General features: G+C 42.6%; 1 protein-coding gene across 3 annotated transcripts; it reads left to right on the top strand.

Annotated features, from left to right (window-relative positions):
* The first annotated feature begins 464 nt into the window (after positions 1 to 464).
* Positions 465 to 9983, top strand: inhbab (inhibin subunit beta Ab). Of its 3 annotated transcripts, none has more exons than XM_028977192.1 (3): positions 465 to 614; positions 3426 to 4236; positions 8365 to 9983. In XM_028977192.1, the coding sequence occupies exons 2-3, from the start codon at positions 3780 to 3782 to the stop codon at positions 9156 to 9158; spliced, it is 1251 nt and encodes a 416-aa protein (XP_028833025.1). In that variant the 5' UTR covers positions 465 to 614; positions 3426 to 3779; the 3' UTR covers positions 9159 to 9983. The 3 variants fall into 3 exon arrangements, with proteins under 3 accessions (XP_028833025.1, XP_028833026.1, XP_028833024.1); XM_028977193.1 differs by having other exon boundaries at positions 3406 to 4236; XM_028977191.1 differs by lacking the exon at positions 465 to 614 and having other exon boundaries at positions 3325 to 4236.
* Positions 9984 to 20928: the final 10945 nt, after the last annotated feature.

The raw sequence follows: 20928 nt of genomic DNA, 5'->3' as shown, positions 1-20928 counted from the left end.
GTCAAAATTTTCCCACCAAAAAATTGCCATGTATAAGATAACAGTGATGATATATAAATATATATATATATATATATATATATATCTCCTCTAACACTCCCTCATCTTCCGGACGTGAAGCAAGTGCAGTCAATTTGCATACCAGCACACCCTGGGTGGGCAGTCTGGAGATGCGTGCCACAGCCGTGCCTTTGATTAAGTGCAACGTCCGCCCACCCAGGACATGGCCGGCAGGCACACAAACAAGCTCGTGGGCTCCGCTGGCCTGTCGAAAGTTTCAAAATTAGGTGCCGAGCCACGCGCCGGTGTGACAGGTGGGTTCACAGTCTGACTCACCCTCCACCAGGCGGAGAGACAGCTTTCAGTCAGGTGGAAGGCGCCACTGCGTCACGCCGCCGACCAATCAGGCTCGCGTAACCCACTCAGGTCCCCCCGGCGGGACCAGGAGCCGGGTTCCTGTTGATTTGCGGGGCAGACGGAGGGAAAGGGGCGAAGTGTCAGACTGCTCACTCATGAGATAGGGCAGAGGGACCCGCGGCCTGCTGCCCGGGAATTCGAAGCCGCAGGTGGCGCAGAGACGGGTGGGCGGACGGACGGATCAGACTAATTATGAGGTGAGTCACCGCTGACGGGAGAAGGTAGACGGAGATGGGCAGGCGGAGGGGTAGGTAAAGAGAGGGAGAAGTGCGTGACTCACGGCGTGGTGGAGAGGCAGCGGATCTGTGACGACAAAGTGTCTCAGATAAGTGGGTGGAGTCTGCGTGCGAGGGATCCCACCTATATGGGGTTTGACTTCAGGGTTTTCTGATTCAGAGTGATGGAGAGAGGTGTTGAGGTGGGAGAGATGAGACCTGCCATCGTCAGTCTTATGACAGCATGATCGCACAGGCTGAGCGAATGCACATGACATAACAAGTTAAATATACCATCAGGAGTGGTGGTATCAGAGCTGAAGGTCACATAAAGAAACCCATGAAGCGCCTCATAATTAGCTGATGGGGGGAAAATTGAAACTGTGAAGGCCCGGGTGGCGGTGGCTCAGGGCCTGGCACGTGTCCCGCCAATGAAGAGTGACAGTATGCAGTATTATTTGAGTACCATAAAAAAAAAAAAAAATGATATAACGTGAGTGGACATCTGATCAGAAACTGCCAGAAGTCTGAACTTTAGTTTGAAGCGGCTCCATAAAAACAGCCTCCGTGACGCCTCGTGACAGGACGCGAGAGCGATGGACTGCGTTGCTTCCTACACGTTTTCCCAGACTCCATCTGTGCCCATGAGAGTGGAGGTAGCTCAGTCAGAGATGCATGACCGTACCTTCTAATGAGTGATATGTCAAAATAGCAAGCTCATGACACACTCGCCTGGTGAAACATGTGGCTGCTAAAACAAGAGTGAGGAGCGTTATGGATGAGCCATGGAAGTGTTATGTTCTTATCGGAGCAAAAACAGCACGTCCCAGAATAGAAGACACATTTCTGGGCTGAGGGTTGCCTAAGAGCTGAAGGCATGCGGCCCGTGACCATGGAGAAGATTCATGAAAAGTTTCTCACTAGAAAAAGTTGTACTGTGGTAATTAGAAGCAGAAAAAATATAAGCCATCTCACGTCTTACCTCGCTGTTAAATATCGTGAAAGTGATTGTCATTGTGAAACACAGCACAGCACATGGTGCGCACAACATGTGTCCTCTGCTTTTAACCATCACCCTTGGTGAGCAGTGGGCAGCCATGACAGGCGCCCCGGGGAGCAGTGTGTGGGGACAAGGCTTTAATGTATCAACAACTCACGAGGCCGCGCCATTATAGTGCCTCTTTATGGTTCCGGAATTGCTGCAGCAATGCGAAACATTGGCTTAATGCTTCATATAAAACAGTTGTTCTAGATGCAATTTAGTAGTAAATAGTAAATAATAAACGGATGTGACACTGGGCCGCTAGTTCCTCCTCTCCAACATACAGATAACTAGTGAGCCGTCTGTTTATTCATTTTGAAGCAAACTGCATACTTGACAAGCTCTCCGCATGCACTTCGCCTGTTGTAATGCTACAAACATTGGGCCCCAAGGCAATTAAGCACTTTTTCTTAAAGCTACCGTAATAATATCTGTCATAATTCAGCATTGGTAGTCAGCGATATACAACATAATGCCTTTAAAGCACACGGTGGTCCTATCTCCGCTGAGTCCTGCAGACGTGTTCGAATGTGAGCAGATGTTAATGTCTGCTTCAGCTTGCCGGGAAATGGTGTTATCAAAAGAACGCTCAGTCAGAGGGAAGTATCGGTTCCGTTCGAGGTGTGTTAAAAGCAGACGGCGACAATGGTTTGTAGTTCCCCAGGGAAATAAAAACGCCGTGTGTAGCCGGTGGGATAAGGTCCATTTCTTCTCAACACATCTGGAGCAAAGTGAGCTCACATGTGTAGAGCAGGAATCCTGGGAACCCACCTCCCAAACACAAACACATCCTCTCACACTCACGTCTGACAAATACACCAACTCAGAAATACAAATGGATTTTCATTCAAGGTTCAAATAAAGTGACGCTCATCCATCTCCAGTTTTCTGAGGACAGCAGGTCAAAGGGGGGAAATGTGTGCATTCCCTAATCTGAACCATACCTTCCCAATTCCACCCATGAAATAATGTGGATGAAAACATGAAATGAGGAAAATCGGTATTATTACCACTAGAGGGAGTATTCCTTTGAAATGACTACGCAAGGTAAAGTCTCATAGGAAGTTATATTATTAAATATAAGTTGTATTTTTCCTAAATAAGGGTCAAGTATATTATGCTATAGATTCAGATACTTTTCTAAGTTTAAAATATTCCACATGATTTAAAAATACAACGGTAGTTACCATCAGTTACCATCAGGAGTGGTGGTATCAGAGCTGAAGTTCACATAAAGAAACCCATGAAGCCCCTAAAATATTCTGCCTTTGATGTCAAAGAATTCACCATATATAATTATTATAGAATACTATAATTTTTTTTCCCCAAACTGCCATAATGTTTTGGAGGAATCTTCCCACATTCCCTGTGAATTCGGAAGTGGCCCGCATAGTTGAATCTCCATTCAAATGATCTTGCATAGAGGAAATTCAAGTTCTGATGAGTGAATTATGAGCCGATTATGGGTTTAGCAGCCACGGAGCTCATAGTTTAATTGAGGAGGAGTTGCAAAAAAAAAAAAAAAATGTTGACTCAGAAATAGTGGTGCGAAATAGTAATAGGTTGGGAGGGAGAGAGGGAGGGAGCAATGAAGGAGGGAGGAAGGTATAATTACAGAGAGAAAGAGAGAGCATGCAGACAGTGAAGGGAGCGAGCGAGCGAGTGTGTGTATCTGTGTGAGTGTGTGTGTAACCCTGCCCACTGTCCACAAAAACCATTCAACTCCAACAGAGAGAGCTGTTCTCTCACAGCCTTGTCCAGAGCACTGCACCTCTGCAGCAGACGGCTCTCTCCCAACTTGACAGGGCAGGACCGCCGGTCAGGAGTACCGCCTGGGACTACAAACACAGACCTGGTTCTCCACGCCTGACCTTCTGGACCAGACCACAGACCACAGCAGATCCATACCTGAGCTGGACCTCCAGCCCATCGACAAGTCCCTCCAACCACAAACTTCAGAAACATGGCCTCGATCCAGAAGGATTACGCTTTCTTATAAACCTGCCTGATTTTCGCTGAGGTTGGCAGGAATCAGCTGCGTCCGTTGATCCCGTGTCGCTGCGAAGGAGAGACAGTGTCCTGTGAGGCCCGTCCTGTGTCCAAGGATGTCTTTGCTCACTCTCATGACAGGGCTACTTGTGCTGGTCTCTGGGTTTCCCTCTGGTGGCTGCTCCCCTACTCCAGGTGGGACAGAGCGGGCGGAGCAGCAGCGGTGGCCAGAAGACCCCCAGCCTCAGGACGTGGACCAGGCTGCCGTGACGGCCTGTCCATCCTGCGCCCTGGCCCAAGCTCAGCGGGACCCCGCCGTCCAGCCGCAGCCAGACATGGTGGAGGCGGTGAAGAGACACATCCTCAGCATGCTGCACCTGAGCACCAGGCCCAACATCACCAGGCCTGTACCCCGCGCCGCGCTGCTCAACGCCATCCGCAAGCTGCACGTGGGCAGGGTGGGCGAGGACGGCACCGTGGAAATGGAGGAGGAGGGGGGGGCTGGCCTTGGGCATGATCAGGGAGGCCAGGGCGATGAGCCGCCTGCTGAGATCATCACCTTTGCAGAGCCTGGTAAGTCCCCTCCATCTTCTAATGAATGTGTGTGTGAGTGTGTGTGTGTTTGCGTGTGTGCGCGCCCGTGCCTTGTCATTATCGTACTTTCAACCAGAGATCACATAGTCCACTTGGCACCTACGGAGGAAACAGAGACACACAAATGAACATGAAGAGATACCCAATAGGACACGAGGACGTGCTGCCTGCTTCTTAAATTCTGAAACTCCTGGCTGTAGAAAACCAGGCATCTCGCTCAAGTTAACTGTAAAATAACCAGATAATGACTGAAAAAGATGGAAAGATTCTCAAATTTGCCTGTTGTATGAGCACAGATGAGTTTAACAGCACCATGGGAGACAGTCCTCTGTGTCAGGTGCTCTGTGTGTGTGTGTGTGTGTGTGAGAGAGAGAGAGAGAGAAAGAGAGATAGGTCTATGAGTCGGATGGTGAAAAATGTTACGCCGGTGAGTCCTGAAAAAAAAAGAAGAAAAAAGTGAAATACGTGGAGTAGCTGACGAATGCCTTTGTGAAGTGTTGTTATTAGAGCTGCAATAAAGGACTGAATGCAGCTGAAATGTTGAGCAGAGAAAGAGAAACAGTAGACTGTACAAGTGTGTGTGTGTGTGTGTGTGTGTGTGTGTGAGAGAGAGAGAGAGAGAGAGAGAGAGAGAGAGAGAAAAACACATGCTGTACAGCTGTAAGTGGCATTGTCTCCTTTGTTGGAGTGCAGAGGATCCTACTGTGTTCCAGATATGAGGCGGAAAAACATTTCCCTCACCACTGGCTCCTTGCAGCACGTTTATCAGGCTCCACCTTTCAGAACTCAGAAAGTTTCTCTGCAGCCGATTTTTTTTGGTCTAGCATAAATATGACAAGGGGTGCCTGTGACATTTAATCAGTTAGGCTGAATTAGTCTATTGAATTTAAACAACTCTTCTTGATTAATTAAGAATTTATTTGAATCATGTTGGTGACAGAAAGGGCATGTTTAATCAAATGGCTTTCCATTTGACCTCTAGTCCTGGTCTTTAGCCCTCCAACTGTATATGGGAACTGTACTTACATAGTTATAGAATATAGAATAGTCCATATGGAGAGTATATGATCTCTGTTCTGGTAAGCATTCAGTCACCACAAATGGGAATAGCAGTCAGCCATTCTCTATTTAATTTACCCCTGAAAGCTTATGTACACCCACCATGTCAGATGGCTGCATAACAGATAAGTGAAGAAAGGAGCCAAAACATTAAGGAGAGTGAACATACTCTGTGTGAGTGTGTCTAATTTCCAGAAGTAGAGTGCAACTATAAATAACACGGCGGTCCCTTAAAGCCGCGGCACATTACGGTATACGTCGGATGCCCACTAATGGCTCATGTGCACCGAACACGCCTAATGAGAGCGCCTGAGCGGATCTGTTAATTGCAGCTATCATCATTGTGCCGCTGTGAGTAGCAGGAAAGCATGTGACATTCTCCAAGCCAGTTTGCTTACATAAACGTGCATAATGGTGTGCCTATAAATAGCCTTTGAATGAATCTTAGAATAAAAAAAAATAAAAAAAAACACTTTATGAGTCGGAGGGGTGTTAACAATTCAGCTAAGGGGGGGTGGCAGGGTTTAGCCTAACAAACCCACCCGTGTTTTATCTGAGCATAATTACTCCATTCAGTAAAATATGGGCCTCAATAATTACTCTGGGCTATGCTGGGAATGGGAAGCTTTCTCTGAAAGAATCCACACGGCTAACAAGGAAAGACTGGGAGACAGGGAGGAGACAGATTTGCAGGGGTGAAAGGGGGGGGGGGGGGCAGGGTGCATTCCCGTTTCAGAATGGACGACTGCTGTTTGTCGAACATGGGGAGGATGAGGCGAAGAAGGCAGGAAGAGAGATCCCATCCACATTGTGTGTCCATTCACAAAAAACACAGAGACCTGAGTCCCGGGAAAGACAGACTCTGTACACTGAGTCAAATAATGTCTTATAAAAACAATGCACAGGTTTTGAACTCTAGGGTATAGTGGTTTTCAGGTCCTGCCACAAAACTGCCGCCAAATGCCAAAAAAAATTATTTCTTTTTCACACCCAACCTGGTTTTGCAGCCTCTCCCAGCTTATTTCTCACTGGGACAACTTTATTGTTATATTTTCATTAAATAAAAAAACAATTCATTCTGCACAAAGAGAGTTGGCTGATTTATGATTGATCAAATTTCAGCTGCTGTGTAGTGGAGTTAAGTATAAAGTGTCACTGGATCTACTGTTCCTATCTAGTGATTTATGTTTTGTGGAGATTATTGGCTGTCAGTCCAGACAGGTGACCTGAGAAGAGACCCCCTTTCTATTGTTATGGGTATAATAGCATCTCTAGTTATAACCTGTTTTTAGCTGCATTCATGCTTTTGTCAGGAAAAACAAATGTTTGATTTATTTTAGGTTGGCTTACTGTGGGGACGTGTCGATTTGGCACGCCTTTGTGATTATAAATAACTGCATATCAACAGTCAGGGAGAGCAGTGTCTTTGTGAAGCAGAGCATTGTGTCTTTCCAGGCATTGCATAACATTGTCTGGACCTACAGAGCTGTTCCGTTAAAATGTGTCATTTTTTGTTACAGGGATATGAAGATGCTACGTCTTTAGACTCAGTGCATTAGGATGGAAAGGCATCAATAGATTTTCTATCTCATTAGTATAACATGGATTGCCACATGTTTACCAAGTATTAATATCCAAATTGCATTAATTCTTATCTGGCAATTAAAAATATATGTCATTTTGTATGCAAATACACTTTGTGTATAAATGATGAGTCAGACAGACTAACACTGTTCACCTTTATCCAGTGAGGACCCTTTTTGATCCATGAGTGGGCACTCATATGACACTCAGTGATGAATGTTTAGGTAATGATGTGACTAATATGATCTATCTATCTATCTATCTATCTATCTATCTATCTATCTATCTATCTATCTATCTATCTATCTATCTATCTATCTATCTATCTATCTATCTATCTATCTATCTATCTATCTATCTATCTATCTATCTATCTATCTATCTATCTATCTATCTATCTATCTATCTATCTAACTCAGTCTTTTGCTCAAATAAAAGAGGGCGCCGAAACATTATTATCTCAAACCAGTTGGTACTATAATGTGAGCTCTGTTCTGTATGACAGCTTAATCCACACCAGGATGGAACCTGGAGGTTGTATCCTCAGACCTTTGAAACAATACTGTCCTTCCTGTTGCACCTTGCCCTTTGACCTTGCTGTCATCGATTTTCAAAATGTCCCCATGAGTGGGTGGCAGTGTCACTTCAAAGTTATTTAGCATTGAGGGCCGGCAGACATTGTCTGCAATGCCACATAAACCTTTTCCAATTGAAACCTGGATGAATGTGTCTTCTGGAAGGCCTGCTTCAGTTTCAGTGTCCGCCATTGTTTGATGTCACTTGAGAAGGCTGGGTCAAAAGTAGCATTTCTTTCCCCAGTAAACTCTTGACGCAATGCTCGTTTATAGGGCATTTGAGCTCATAAATTGAAACACATGGACAGGGCAAAGACGGTCACAAAAATGAGGTGGTAGCGTTGAGCCAAAATCTTTGCATAGATCAGATAACAGTTTATACTGTGGAATGGAGGAGATGTTGATACAGAACGAATATTAAGCAAAAGTCGAGGATCTGTTAGATGGGCTTTTGAGAGCCAGCGCAAGAAATCAATAACTCAGCAGAGGTAACTGAATCTGAGCTGGCTTATACCATACAGTCTACTACGCAAACTATGGCTGAGGCCCTTGTCATAACATGACAGGTTTTATATACACAAAGGACTTCCAGGATTTTAGCACCAGGAAATGTTTTTATGGAGGGAAGGCAAGGTGTTGATGAAGAACTGCAGATGGAGAAGCAGGCCTGTGAAATGTGTTAACTCTGCAGACAGCGAGATAAGTGCTTTCTGGATGTGTTTCTCTGGACTTTCCTGTGTCCCCTTGGTCCCCATGTTCAGCTGTTAGGTGCTCTCTGCTGCTCTGCCGTGGACATGACGGTGGCATCTGATGAAATTGTACCAAGAGGATTTGGTGCTTTTGCAACTGAAATGTGTTTAATCGGTCATGCTTGCTTGTGTGTCTGCAGGAGGCGCTGCTGATGAGGTGAAATTTGACGTGTCCACAGAGGCCAGCTCCACGTCGGTGGTGGAGCAGGCCAACGTGTGGCTCTTTCTGAAGCTGGCCAAGGGTGGCAGGGGCAGCGGCAAGGTCAACATCCAGCTTCTCCGGAGCGAGACGGGCCCGGATGGCGAGCCGGTGGATGAGGTGGTATCGGAGAAGGCCGTGGACACGCGACGCAGCGGCTGGCACACGTTGCCGGTGCCACGCACCGTACAGGCCTTGCTGGATGGGGACAGTCGTGTGCTGACCTTGCGGGTTTCCTGCCCGCTGTGTGCAGAAGCTGGAGCCACCCCCATCTTGGTGTCATCTGCAGGGGAGAAGGGTCGGGAACGAGAGCAGTCACACCGGCCTTTCCTCATGGTGGTCCTTCGGCCCGTGGAGGAGCACTCCCATCGGCGCAGCAAACGCGGCCTCGAGTGTGACGGCAAGATCCGCATATGCTGCAAGAAACAGTTCTATGTCAATTTTAAAGACATCGGCTGGAACGACTGGATCATCGCACCGCCAGGATACCACGCCAATTATTGCGAGGGCGACTGCCCCAGCCACATTGCCAGTGTGACGGGGTCTTCGCTGTCCTTTCACTCCACTGTCATCAACCACTACCGCATCCGCGGCTACAGTCCCTTCACAAACATCAAGTCCTGCTGCGTCCCCACACGCCTGCGGGCAATGTCCATGCTGTACTACAACGAAGAGCAGAAGGTGATCAAAAAGGACATCCAGAACATGATTGTGGAAGAGTGCGGATGTTCGTAAAGTTAAAGGTTCGACCCGAACTTAATTATTCTTCAAAATAATCCTTTATATTGGTACTAAGCACAGGACGTTGAATAAACAAGCCATGCCTCTGTGTGACAAACGATTGCTGAGACTCGGTGAACTTTCTGCTGAATGGACGCTGAGGCATCTTCAGATACAGGAATGTGAAAGGAAAAAAAAATGAATAATATATTTTTGTTATGAAATGAGCATCAAGCGAATGTGTCGAAGGCTGTGCATTGCCAAGTTAAAGTATCATTCCTGTCTCTCTGCACTGCAATAAGAAAAAAAAAGACTCGGCATGGATTACTTTAAAAAAATGAACTATGCAACTCAAGTCAAGTATTATTATTTTTGTATTTCTTTGTATGTCTTGTTTTTGGAATTGTGTATCATTTCCAACAGGAGAAAGATAACTGTTTTTGTCTTTGAGAGATACTTGAAAACAATGTTTGACCAGCTACTGGAGCCAAACTATTATTATTATTATAACTATCATTATTATTATTATTATTATTATTGTCTGGGCCAATACACCATTGTCAATGTTGTGGAAAAGTGATTAAATTTGCACTACCAACATTCAAACCTGACAAGGAACAGCATACAATTTTCAATTGAACAAGTGAATTTAAATTGAACAAATAAAACCAAAGATTACAGGCACCACACCATGACAATCATTGGAAAATTCAATGGACGTTGTGCCAATATCCATATTTACCCACCATTAAAAAAGTTAGATGGGAAGACACACAAGATGGAAGTGACCATAGTGTAAAATGATCTTGTTCTGTTTTTTGCATTCAGACCTTTATTTCACTGCCACTGTCTTATTATGAACTTACGTTAGTGTTCATAACATAAAATGGTTTATAAATGTTCACTTGCAAAAACAAATAGTGACTAAACTCTTAGTAAAAATGGTTGTATTTCTTTTGTTTTATTCTTAAGCAAAAGACACTGAAGGACATATCTGAAGAATATATAATATTTTGTGTGTATAGTTATATTATGTGATATGTTGCTTTGTTGTACAATTCAAAGTGTGCTTGTTATGTTTTTTATCTAATTTATTTTGCAGCACATTTTGCTTCATCATTAAAGCTAAAAAAAGTTTAAATATCCTTTCATGCTTCTCTTTTCATGGTCTGAGTTAGTATGCATGTGCAGGGTGAGCAGATGCAAACAAACCAAATGTGAGACGAGTAGTATGTCTGTGTGGAACAATGTGGGATAAGTTACCATTGCAAATGAGGCAACTTAAAACTTGGATAGGATGTTGATCTATCTCCTAAACTTTGCCCTCTGTGAAGTTGGATGGAACCAGTTAGAATAGGTTTGGTTTGATGCGGAATTGTTACATAGAGAAGGAACATTGCGGTTCATGTATCTGTGGCTAGGATCAATAGTTAAAATGCTTTGCTACACCCTATACATGTGATTGTTGCTCAATGAAATCTAGAAGTTAATCAACATGTCTGAAAACACTGGTAAGTTGTCCCAACAAACAAGACAATAAGTGTTCTATGGAACACAGATGACCAATATCTGACCAATAAAATTGCCCATATTTTAAAGCAATTTTCTAGAAATTTACAGTTACAGCATTTGGCAGACGCTCTTATCCAGAGGGACTTACATAAGTGCTTTCAAATATCTATAATTGAAATCCATCATTTGGTTCACTAGAACCATTTGTAGATTCCATAGACCTACAGAAAGATAAATAGACCTTTACATGGTTGTAACGCATGTTTGACATGTACCATGGTTTGTTTCAACCATTTCATTTTGAAGAGAAAGAGAAAATCAGAAGTGGTAGGAACAAGGTTGGAACCCAGATTCAAGCCTGCAACCTTGGTGCTACCCACCATGCCACTGTGGGGCCACCAAATGGTTTGTCATTCCAGCCACCATAACGTCCAACTCTACCATCCAACCTTGAGAATGATCATTTGTATGCATTGCTCATCATCTACACAACAAAACCCATAATAATGCACAATGGCTACTTCAGTCACCCACAAATGAGAGTTTAGGTAGACTAGTTTGACTACCTCTCTACGTATTCACGTCACACTTTTCATGCCACTCCACTTGTTGCACTCATATTTGAAACACAAATATCAGTATCAGAACCAGAGTTGGTCATTGGTACAGATCTTGACAAAACATTTCTAGGACATCAATTTCATGTAGAAACAAATAAACAATGTAATCAACACCAATGGCCACAAATGACTTTTTATGCATGAATTAATTGCTTTTTGTTAGGTTTGCTGACACAGTGAATGAATAAGGGCATGTGAGGGTTACATTTACATTTACATTTATGGCATTTGGCAGACACCCTTATCCAGAGCTACTTACAATGTGCTTTCAAGTTACCATCGATGAGGAGATCAATTCCGGTTCACTAGGACCCCAAACTATGAATACAATCTTTTTATTCACTCTGTTGTAGATTCTGTACAAAAGTTCGACAACAAGAACGTTACAATTTAATCTAAATATTCTTTAAAGAGGAAGGTCTTGAGCTGACGTTTGAAGGTGCTCAGTGACTGAGCTGTTCTGACCTCGAGGGGAAGTTCATTCCACCACCGAGGGGCCAAGATGGAGAACAGTCTAGATGAATGTTTTCCTTTTACCTTCAGAGATGGAGGGACCAGGCGAGCAGTACTGGAGGCTCGGAGTATACGAGGTCCAGTGCGAGGTGTAATAAGAGCTGTGAGGTAGGATGGTACTACTCCATGTTTGGCTTTGTAGGCCAGCATCAGTATTTTGAACCTGATGCGTGCAGCTACTGGGAGCCAGTGGAGGGAATGTAGCAGAGGGGTGGTGTGGGAGAAGTTGGGAAGGTTGAAGATCAGTTGGGTTCAGGTTCTATGGCACCACGTGTGGTTGTACTAGTATTGTTCTTGTTTTAGACACTATTGCTGGCCTACAGAGCCATTACTGGTGATATACCACCCCATCATCTGTCCTCTCCACCCTATCAACATCCCAACTTACCCAGTCCACACATCAGTCAAGCAATGCCTTCTCCTCAGGGACAAAATTCACAACATGGAAGAATCCCTTGCCATCTTTCATCCAGATCTCCATCACCACAACCTCTTGACTTCATATTACTTATGTATAGGTGTTCATGTTTGTTCACGTTGGCACTTAATATAATCAATAACTGCAATTCAAATATTCAGATAGTCATGGACATATACTAACAAATGAAAGTTTTTTGGTATATTTGTAGTCTTATTTGCAAAGGTTATTTCTGCGTTTGCATGGCAATGCCCTACTTAGACCACTAATAAGGGTACTGACTTGATAAGATATTTTCACCTGAAGGTTCGAAGAACAAGCACACTGGCCAGTTTCAGATAGATTCCACACTTTCAATTTTGTATTTATTGAAATAGCTTAAAAACAAATACAACAATGAACACTAACTAGCTAACGAACTGAATTAATTAATAAATAAAGTGTTTGAGTCAAAATGACATTTATGAAAATATCTTTACTGATAGACTTTGTGTATATTGGCCCCTAACAAAAATTCTCTGTATAGCTTTTAGAGGAGGAAGTGAAGCAGATGTGGAAGCAATGGTGTGTGTTCTCAGTCACATGCACTCTCGCTCCCAAGATGAATATGACAGCTAGCCTCATTGTTCGAAGAGACTTATGAGGTGAGATGAAAGAATTTCATTTTCCCCCCTGGTTTTATTATACAACAGCAGTGATTGAGTTCCAGTTTTTTAACGTCCACCCTTATGATTCTCAGGAAAAAATCCTTCTGTGTATCTTTTGATCCTCATCAGTGATGTCTGGCCAGCATATGTCGATTAATCTTTCAGTTATCCTTCATTTAACCTTTGCTGATATCACGGAAATACAGATGGCAAAGCACTAACTACTGGGAAGATGATAAAATCATCATATCTATAAACCTTTGTTGACATATTATATATATAGTTGCTGTTGCACGCATGGAGGCACAAAAATGAACCCTAGTAAATGTTCAGTCTCACTCATGGCCAAAGGTCATTAGACTTCCATTCCTCTTTAAAGGAAAAACAATCAAAAATCATCATACCCACTGAAAATGAAAAAGATTCTCTACCATGTGGATTCTGAATAAATTCATTAGAAATTACAGTTTATGCAGAAAATGAAGTATTCTACAATGAGATAAAACTATGTCACCTTGACAGTGTTGCCCATGTTGCTTTTTGGACATATTCTATTGGATCTAAGAGTGCATTACGTGGTGTTCAGCATGTGATGCAATGTTTGCATTTCAAAATGCAAATTCGTGTCTCCTTGCAAAGCACTTCTCAGGGCATAAGCCAATGGGCAGGCCTTCACGCACACACACTTGCGCACACACAAACCTTCCCACAAACTTAAAAACTCCCTCCTCTTTACATACATACACACCTGCCCTCATACTTGCACACCCACACAGGACAGTGTTATGCAATGCTTTGTATAGGACTGTGAGTTCCTACTGTGTAAAACATGCATCACTTTCTGTAATCTGTGACTAGTTTCAAGTGCAGGCTCTTTTTTCCATTGAACTGTATTCTTCACATTCTCTTATTTTCTATTTGACTAAACACTGTGGAAGACTCTCGAGGGAATAGAATCATATTGGCTACCGAATAAACAGCCGCTGAGTTATGAATCTGCCCTCATATTTCACCTTTTATCAGCCCTCAAACAGTGTGACACTATTCCTTCCTGCAGTCTCACTCTCACTGGCCTTGAACTGGGCCAGGATCCTCCCATTCATATTTGCACAAAAACACAAAATGGGCACTCGCTCCCGCCAACGTCAGCACTGCAATAAGTTCCCAAGCAAGCTGTGAGAGCATTTCAGAATAATAATTCAACAGCATTAAAACAGAGAGAATGGCCACCAATGACCAGTTTCATAAAAGAAATCAGCTCCAAGAAGCAGAACATGATGATATTTAGCACCCTGAAAGGACATTTTAGTCAGTGAGCATGCTGTACATGACACCAGGAGAAAAAAAAAAACGATGCGCTGCTTTGGAGTTTTTCAAATATGTTGAGGTCAAATAAGTGCCATTTTTTTCCAGAACATGCAGTGCTGATGGAATGAGGACCAAGGACTGTGCCACGTCCACGTAACAAGCTGGACCTGTCACTGCCGGCACTCAGCTCATTCTGTTTGAGATTCGGCAAAGCAAAGCTGTGACCCTGGTGCAAACAGGACCACTGTCTGCAAACTGACTCCTGGGAATACTGTAGATGACAGAGTTATTTCAAGGCTGAGAATAGCTTAAACCCAAGCCAGACTTCCAAGGGCAAGGGAAAGCTTGGCACTCTTTTCAGGCCAACATGGACAGGGGAGTTAAAAAAAAAAACTAATTAAGAATGAGGCCTTGCTTGCTGTGACCTACAGTCAGGCTCCAACACAAGGTGGTTTGTTGTTTTCAAGGCTGAGAACAACGTATCATGTCTGCAGGCCTGGTTAGCTTTCTCACTTTGACAATAGGAGTGAGAGTGACTAGGAAATCTAACACTCACCTCTTTGTTTGGAGAGAAAAATCAGAACGGCAGCCTACAGACAGGACGGCTCCTGTGTGTTATCACTTCCAAATTTCTCTCTGCCCTCTGCTAAGACACATGGGCACATGAACTCTGCAGTGGCCTAAAGCACACCAGTGCTGTTGTGCTGCTTATGAACCCAATGTAAAGCTATACCTGCAGAGGCCACTGTAAGTGCATTTAATGCGCAATTAGAGTATGAGGGTAGCCCAGATAAAGACCCTAGATGGCCTTAGATGGCATGGGCTACATTACCATCCCAGTTTGAGCATTTGCCCAAAATTTAATTGCTGAATGGGCAAAAAGGTTCCAGGGGACACAAAAGGCTTCATCTCAGGCTTTTGCTGGTTCTAATTAGTTGTATACGTCACAGCATCGTATTTACACCAGACCCAGACGCATGCATTTGTAGCAGCTGGTGGAGTGTTTATTGTTCGGAATGTGATTTGGGAATTTACAGAACGCAAATGGCTAAAAAATATATATAACAATAGAAATAACAGTTCATGGAAAAAGCAAATATGTCTGTATACGCTATATTGCAGTGTGTACATTCTGACCACTGTCACACATATTACTGAAGAAACTAGCATATTAGGACAGGAGAATGTATCCTCATGCAGCATGATGTTAGATATTTAAATATAATGGTCCGATTTTCTTAAAATCAGATGACACAGCACTGTTAAACAACCTTCAGTCAATCTCATACGTAGCCAACGTTCCTTATCTTATATTCTAAAACAAATCTGCTGTGTGCAAAGTGGGGTTTATAAGGTAAATAAGGAAAGTAGACGGCAAACAGACAAAGTGCGGATACTTTGTTGACAGGTTTTCCCGTCCTGCTTTGGGAAACACTTGGTTAGATTGGGCATGCATTACATGGTGCTCCAAGGTGATACAATATTTGCATTTCGAAATGCCATGCAAGCGCCTCCTTTTGCTTACTGTTCAGAATACAATGTGATATGGCCTATGCAACACCTTACATGCTTTACTGGTGCACTGAAATTAATCTGGTAAATGTATCAATATATTAATAAATGTGTTCATTTATACATGTGCTTCATTATTTTCTTTGATTGCACTTTGAGGTCCAGAGTAGTAATGTGAGGCAAATAATTGTAACAATTATAAGAATTGTAAGGCAAACAAATTGTCACGTACAGCGTTAACTAGACATTATGGCATGGCTCAAACAGGGGAGCAACAAGCTTGTGGTGGGTTTTCATGGTGTACCTGCACCTTGCGTATTTTCAGGCATGCAGAAAGTGGAAGATCATAAGGACCAGATGAAAATATTTAAATGCACACAGTACCAGTCACAATATTTTTGGTAGCATCATCTAAATCAGTCATTAGGCAGAAACAAATAAAAAACTGAACTGAAACAACAAACAACTGGGAAATACGGATTTAATAATATCATGAAGTAATTAGTGATGTATTTGGTGGTTCATTTTATGTAGTCTTGGCACATCAGTCTATTTCGGACACCAGTTTGTGTCCAAGTCCCTGGTTTTCTGCTGAATAACTCACTTAAGCCACGCTAGAGGAAATAGCATCAGCATTTACTGGACTCCATGGTTTCTGGCAAAGTACTAGTCACTATACAACTAGAAATGAAAAACCATTAAAAATAAATGTTCAAAATAAGTCAAGTGTCCTTGTAAATGTGTTAGTGACTTGCTAAGGTGGCAGCTGGCTTCAGAGACATCCTTCACTCCTTCTGAAGGTACTGAATACTGACTCATACATACAGCTATAGTGGGTGAGTTCAACTGAATGCCATGTGAATGCCACCTCCACTCTCTCTCTCTCTCTTTCTCTCTCTCTCATGTTCATGTGCACACACAAATGTTAAGCTTCACAAATACTTCAATATAGCTTTCTCATGTGAGCCATCACATCACCAAGTACTCCTCTTTTATCTTTTTAAAATACCCTTAAAGGTGTATCAAGTTGAATATGTTTCGATATATATGATGTGGATAGTGAGAAAACCCCAATTTGCTGTGCCTATTACAACCTGAAACCAATGAAGCAAGAGCTGACATTTTGTTGCAAACCCTAGGTTCATCTGTCTGAGTTTTGACAGAGTGAATCATGCTGAACACATTGTTTACCGTGCTTCTGAGTTATGGCACCTTCGGTGCTAAAACGAACTGGGTATTTCCAAAGCTGTGGATGGGGTCGTGCAACAGTAGAATCAGAATACTGCTCAGAACACTTACACAGTGCTCTCTCACACACACACATGCATTGAGGACAGTGCACACGATGCGCGGGGGCTTGCGAAGGGTGTAGGATGATGGACGAACGACCAGGAGGTGGTGAGGTGGTGATGTAATCTGCGCTATGTTTTCACTTCTGTGCGTTGCTATACTGAGAACATGTCACAAGATTTGTGAGAATGTGTGTGCGTGTGTGTGTGTGTGCAGTGGGTGGTCTGAACAGAGCTGAACACGGGAGGAAGAATCCATTTTTTTAAACGGCCAAAAAAAGGCCTCAACATGATGTCTTCCTTTTAAATGTTTTTGCAAAGGTTCCACAATTAATAGCTATTTTAAAACCAACTATATAAAAAATGTAATTAAACTTCTTCTTAAAATCTAATAGAGGTAATGCTGAGCAACATGACGTTTTAATTTAATTTAATGATGATGCTTGCTAAATACATTTGGTCCATAACTGGTTTTGAGGTTTAAGATTCTTACATGCTATATAGGTTCTTGAGGTTCAGGGGGAGACCGATGCAAAAAAGAATGCATGACATCTCTTTATGAGATTTCCCACATAGCTAATGTTTCTAGGCTGTTGCAGAGAAAAACAGCAAAGGACTCAGAGTCCTCTCAAACAAGAATTCTATGTGAGAAGTGCACTGCTTGACCACAGACCACTATGATGCTAGGTACGACAGACAACCTTTATTTTTCCTATTAAATTGAACCTGAGATCATACAAAATCCAGATCATTTTAATTAGTTCTAAAATTAAAATGTTATTTAATTTGTTTAATTTGTTGTAACTTGTCATCTTACAACATGAAAGCTGAACATATTTGCATTGATCTGACATTGTGTCTGAGATGTATTCTAACTAAAGATGTTTTCATTAGTCACATAAACTATTATATGCAAACTGTTTAAATTCCCTGGCAATTACTATGGTCTGAAAGATAAAAAGTCACATTATATTAGTTGGGGATGCTCTAATTATTATTTATTATGCACTGCCACCACAATGGTGGAATAACCCAAGCCTGTGTAAACCCACCCTCCAGTCCAGCCCACTCAGAAGAGCCTGCGCTGGGTGTTTCTCATACACACAGCGCCTCTGCTCACCATGCTCCAGGGAGATGACAAATAATAACATGATTACATATCCGCCCTCAGAAGGTTACTCCTCGTTCACCTACACCTATTGGTCCTCCCACTTGTGGCAGCAACATGAATTGGTATCCAATATTTCCTGTTCACTACTTCACATGTGCAAAGCAGTGATGTCCAGCTGAGTAGATACACGTTCTCTGACTTACTACCTGACCCCGCTGAGGTGATACAAGCAAGACAACTACACAACATAAAAGAAGGATGTGGGTGGTATACTTCGAATGAAAAAATATTATCGTGTCATATCTTCTAGTTATGATTAGATAAAACAAACAAATGTCCTGAAGACATAATGAACAGTCAGTGTCACATAGTATTTTTTTATGAAACACTGTAGTAGGTTTTTCTTTATTATTTTAGATCATTTATACTGTTACATTTCCTGGTTGTCAAGGTGACAGGGAGGCAGCCCTGAATAATATCCGTAAGGGAACTGGAGAAGAGATTACATGGATCAGGTCAGATCAGCAGTCTTGGATTGCTTCCATACATATGTTTTGTCAGACAAAGATGCAACGTGTTTCACGCTGTAAAAAGGAGGAATATCCTGTAGATTGAAAAAACTCAAAAAAGTGGATGAAATTGTGCATAATTATGAATTAACTGACATCTCAAAGACCTGCGCTGTGATGCAATGTCTTTGTGCCCTCATGTAGTTCTGATTTACCAAAAACCAAACAAGACAAAAAAAAACTAAATGTACAGCAATGTGAATGTGAAAGCAAATGAGAATTCATGGTTGAATATGTGCACAGAATTGAGATTAGGATGTCACGTTTTTTGCAGTGTGCCTGTGTGATATTCAGCAAAGCTCTATGATGTTGTTGTGGCATTGAAAGTGCCTATAGCAAATGGGAGAACCACAACCAAGCCGCACGCCCCCCTCTAATGTGACAGTAGGATGTTTTCTCCTCTCTCACCGACCGTACACTGACAAACAATTCAACGTCTCTGCCCAGCCTCTGATAATGAAGCTCTGTCACGCATGCTGGGCCACATGCTGTGAGCCTTGTTTTCCCCGCTTTGTTCTGGATGTTGATATGTAATCAGCCACATCAGAGAGAGTGCAACCCAGCTGTGGGGGTCAGACCCCCCCCCCCCAAAAAAAAAAAAAAAAATCCCTTGCCATGCCTTTCCGTGCATTTCCAATGGCCATGCAACAACGGCATCATGGTCTACCTGGTAATAGATGCGTGTGCAAAGCTGTATTCCAGCAGTACAATGCTGAGCCATGAACCAATGAGACCAATCTGGACCACAGTGGGTTCTACGTCACAAATAAAGCACATTGGACCTCACGATCTGGTAGCAACTGTACCATGGCCCCAGTTGGGTCTGTAACCCAAGTATAAAAAAGGTAGTTACTCAACTTCATTTACTCAACTTTACTCAACTTCACTTACTAACCACATTGTCCTGTTGCTGTAGGCCATCGGGGGACACTGTATGAAGGGCAGATGACTCAGCCAGAGAGGGGCGGCAACCCACTTCAGGGTGCACACACATACACACATCTAGCCTACATGACTTTGGATGAAAATGTTGTTCTTCTGTTTTCTTATTATTATTATTCCACCTTTTTTTCTCACTTCATCTCCTCTTACAGTTTTCATTGCACATCCTCAGAACTTTGCACATTTGTCCCGAAGTGTGCGATTACTTTTTTAAGCAATCTGTGACTGCGCCCGCGTGCCACACCCATTTTTCTGATCAGTTTTTCTCATTGAGTTAACATGGGACATTTGACCTGTCCTTGGTTCCCCATGTTTCAGCATATTGACATGAAATTTGGTACTCACCTTCATCTAAGGCAAACTTAATTTTTCACCCCTCTCCTCATTTATCACTTTTCTTTTAATGAGTCCATTCTGCCATTCACTCCCATGCATTTTACAGAGCAACAACAGTCACACGTTCAGCCACATTTAACCTATTTCCACTCATCCCCCTCTCCTCCACTTTTCCTTTTCATCTCTCTATGCTCTATCCCTCTATCTATTGAAACGCACTAATTTTACAGAGCTACAATAGTCACACTTTCAGCCTTCCAACATATTTCAACTACATTTACAGCATTTATTGCATCACTGTAACCAAATCAACCACATTAACTTCCTTAATCTAATCCCCTTAATCATCCACTACTCCTTGTCACTCCTCCATCATCCCATTAATGTCCATTAATTTTACAGAGCAACAGTATGGGCCCAATATTTTGTGGTACGATACTAGACACAGGGCATTGGCTTTCAACAGTATTCACGCAAATGAATACAATCTTTTTATTCACTCTGTTGTAGATTCTGTACACAAGTTCGACAAAATAATAAACTACAGAGAGCTCTACATGTCTTTACTCAATACTTAATCAGATAATTCCTTTTGACAGAAATGTGCTGACTAGCCATTATTTTGAGAGAAGCCAATAATAAAGATGAGGCTGCATCATTCACCAACTCATTTGATTTCATGCAAACATTGGCTTAAAAAGAGTAAGCATAAAATAATTATAGTACTTACTGATTAAAGGCACAGAAAGCATTGTTGTCTGCTTCACAGCTAGAAGTGGGAATTGTCATGGTACTGTTTACACTTCAAACTAACCTCTTTGTTAGTTACTTCAGGAATACTTTGATGTCACGAGACAGCCATTTAAACCTCTGGTTAGGCCAGGTGCACAAAGACATTGACTTTACTTCATCACCGTTTAAACCTCACACTGCATCAAACGGTCTAGTTGTGGCCCATGAATACAAGTCCAGCTCCTGGAGGACTATCTGATGGTTTTACTCAAACCT

This window comes from Denticeps clupeoides, chromosome 4 (assembly GCF_900700375.1).
Source record: "Denticeps clupeoides chromosome 4, fDenClu1.1, whole genome shotgun sequence".
NCBI classification, from domain to species: domain Eukaryota; kingdom Metazoa; phylum Chordata; class Actinopteri; order Clupeiformes; family Denticipitidae; genus Denticeps; species Denticeps clupeoides.
This window is presented reverse-complemented; position numbering and strand designations above follow the sequence as displayed.

What these genes read in the sequence shown, in the direction of transcription:
- inhbab (XM_028977192.1), top strand. Translation starts at nt 3,780, where the DNA reads ATGTCTTTGCTCACTCTCATGACAGGGCTACTTGTGCTGGTCTCTGGG. An exon ending in CATCACCTTTGCAGAGCCTG is followed by an intron (nt 4,237 to 8,364) that starts GTAAGTCCCCTC and finishes GTGTGTCTGCAG; the next exon opens with GAGGCGCTGCTGATGAGGTG.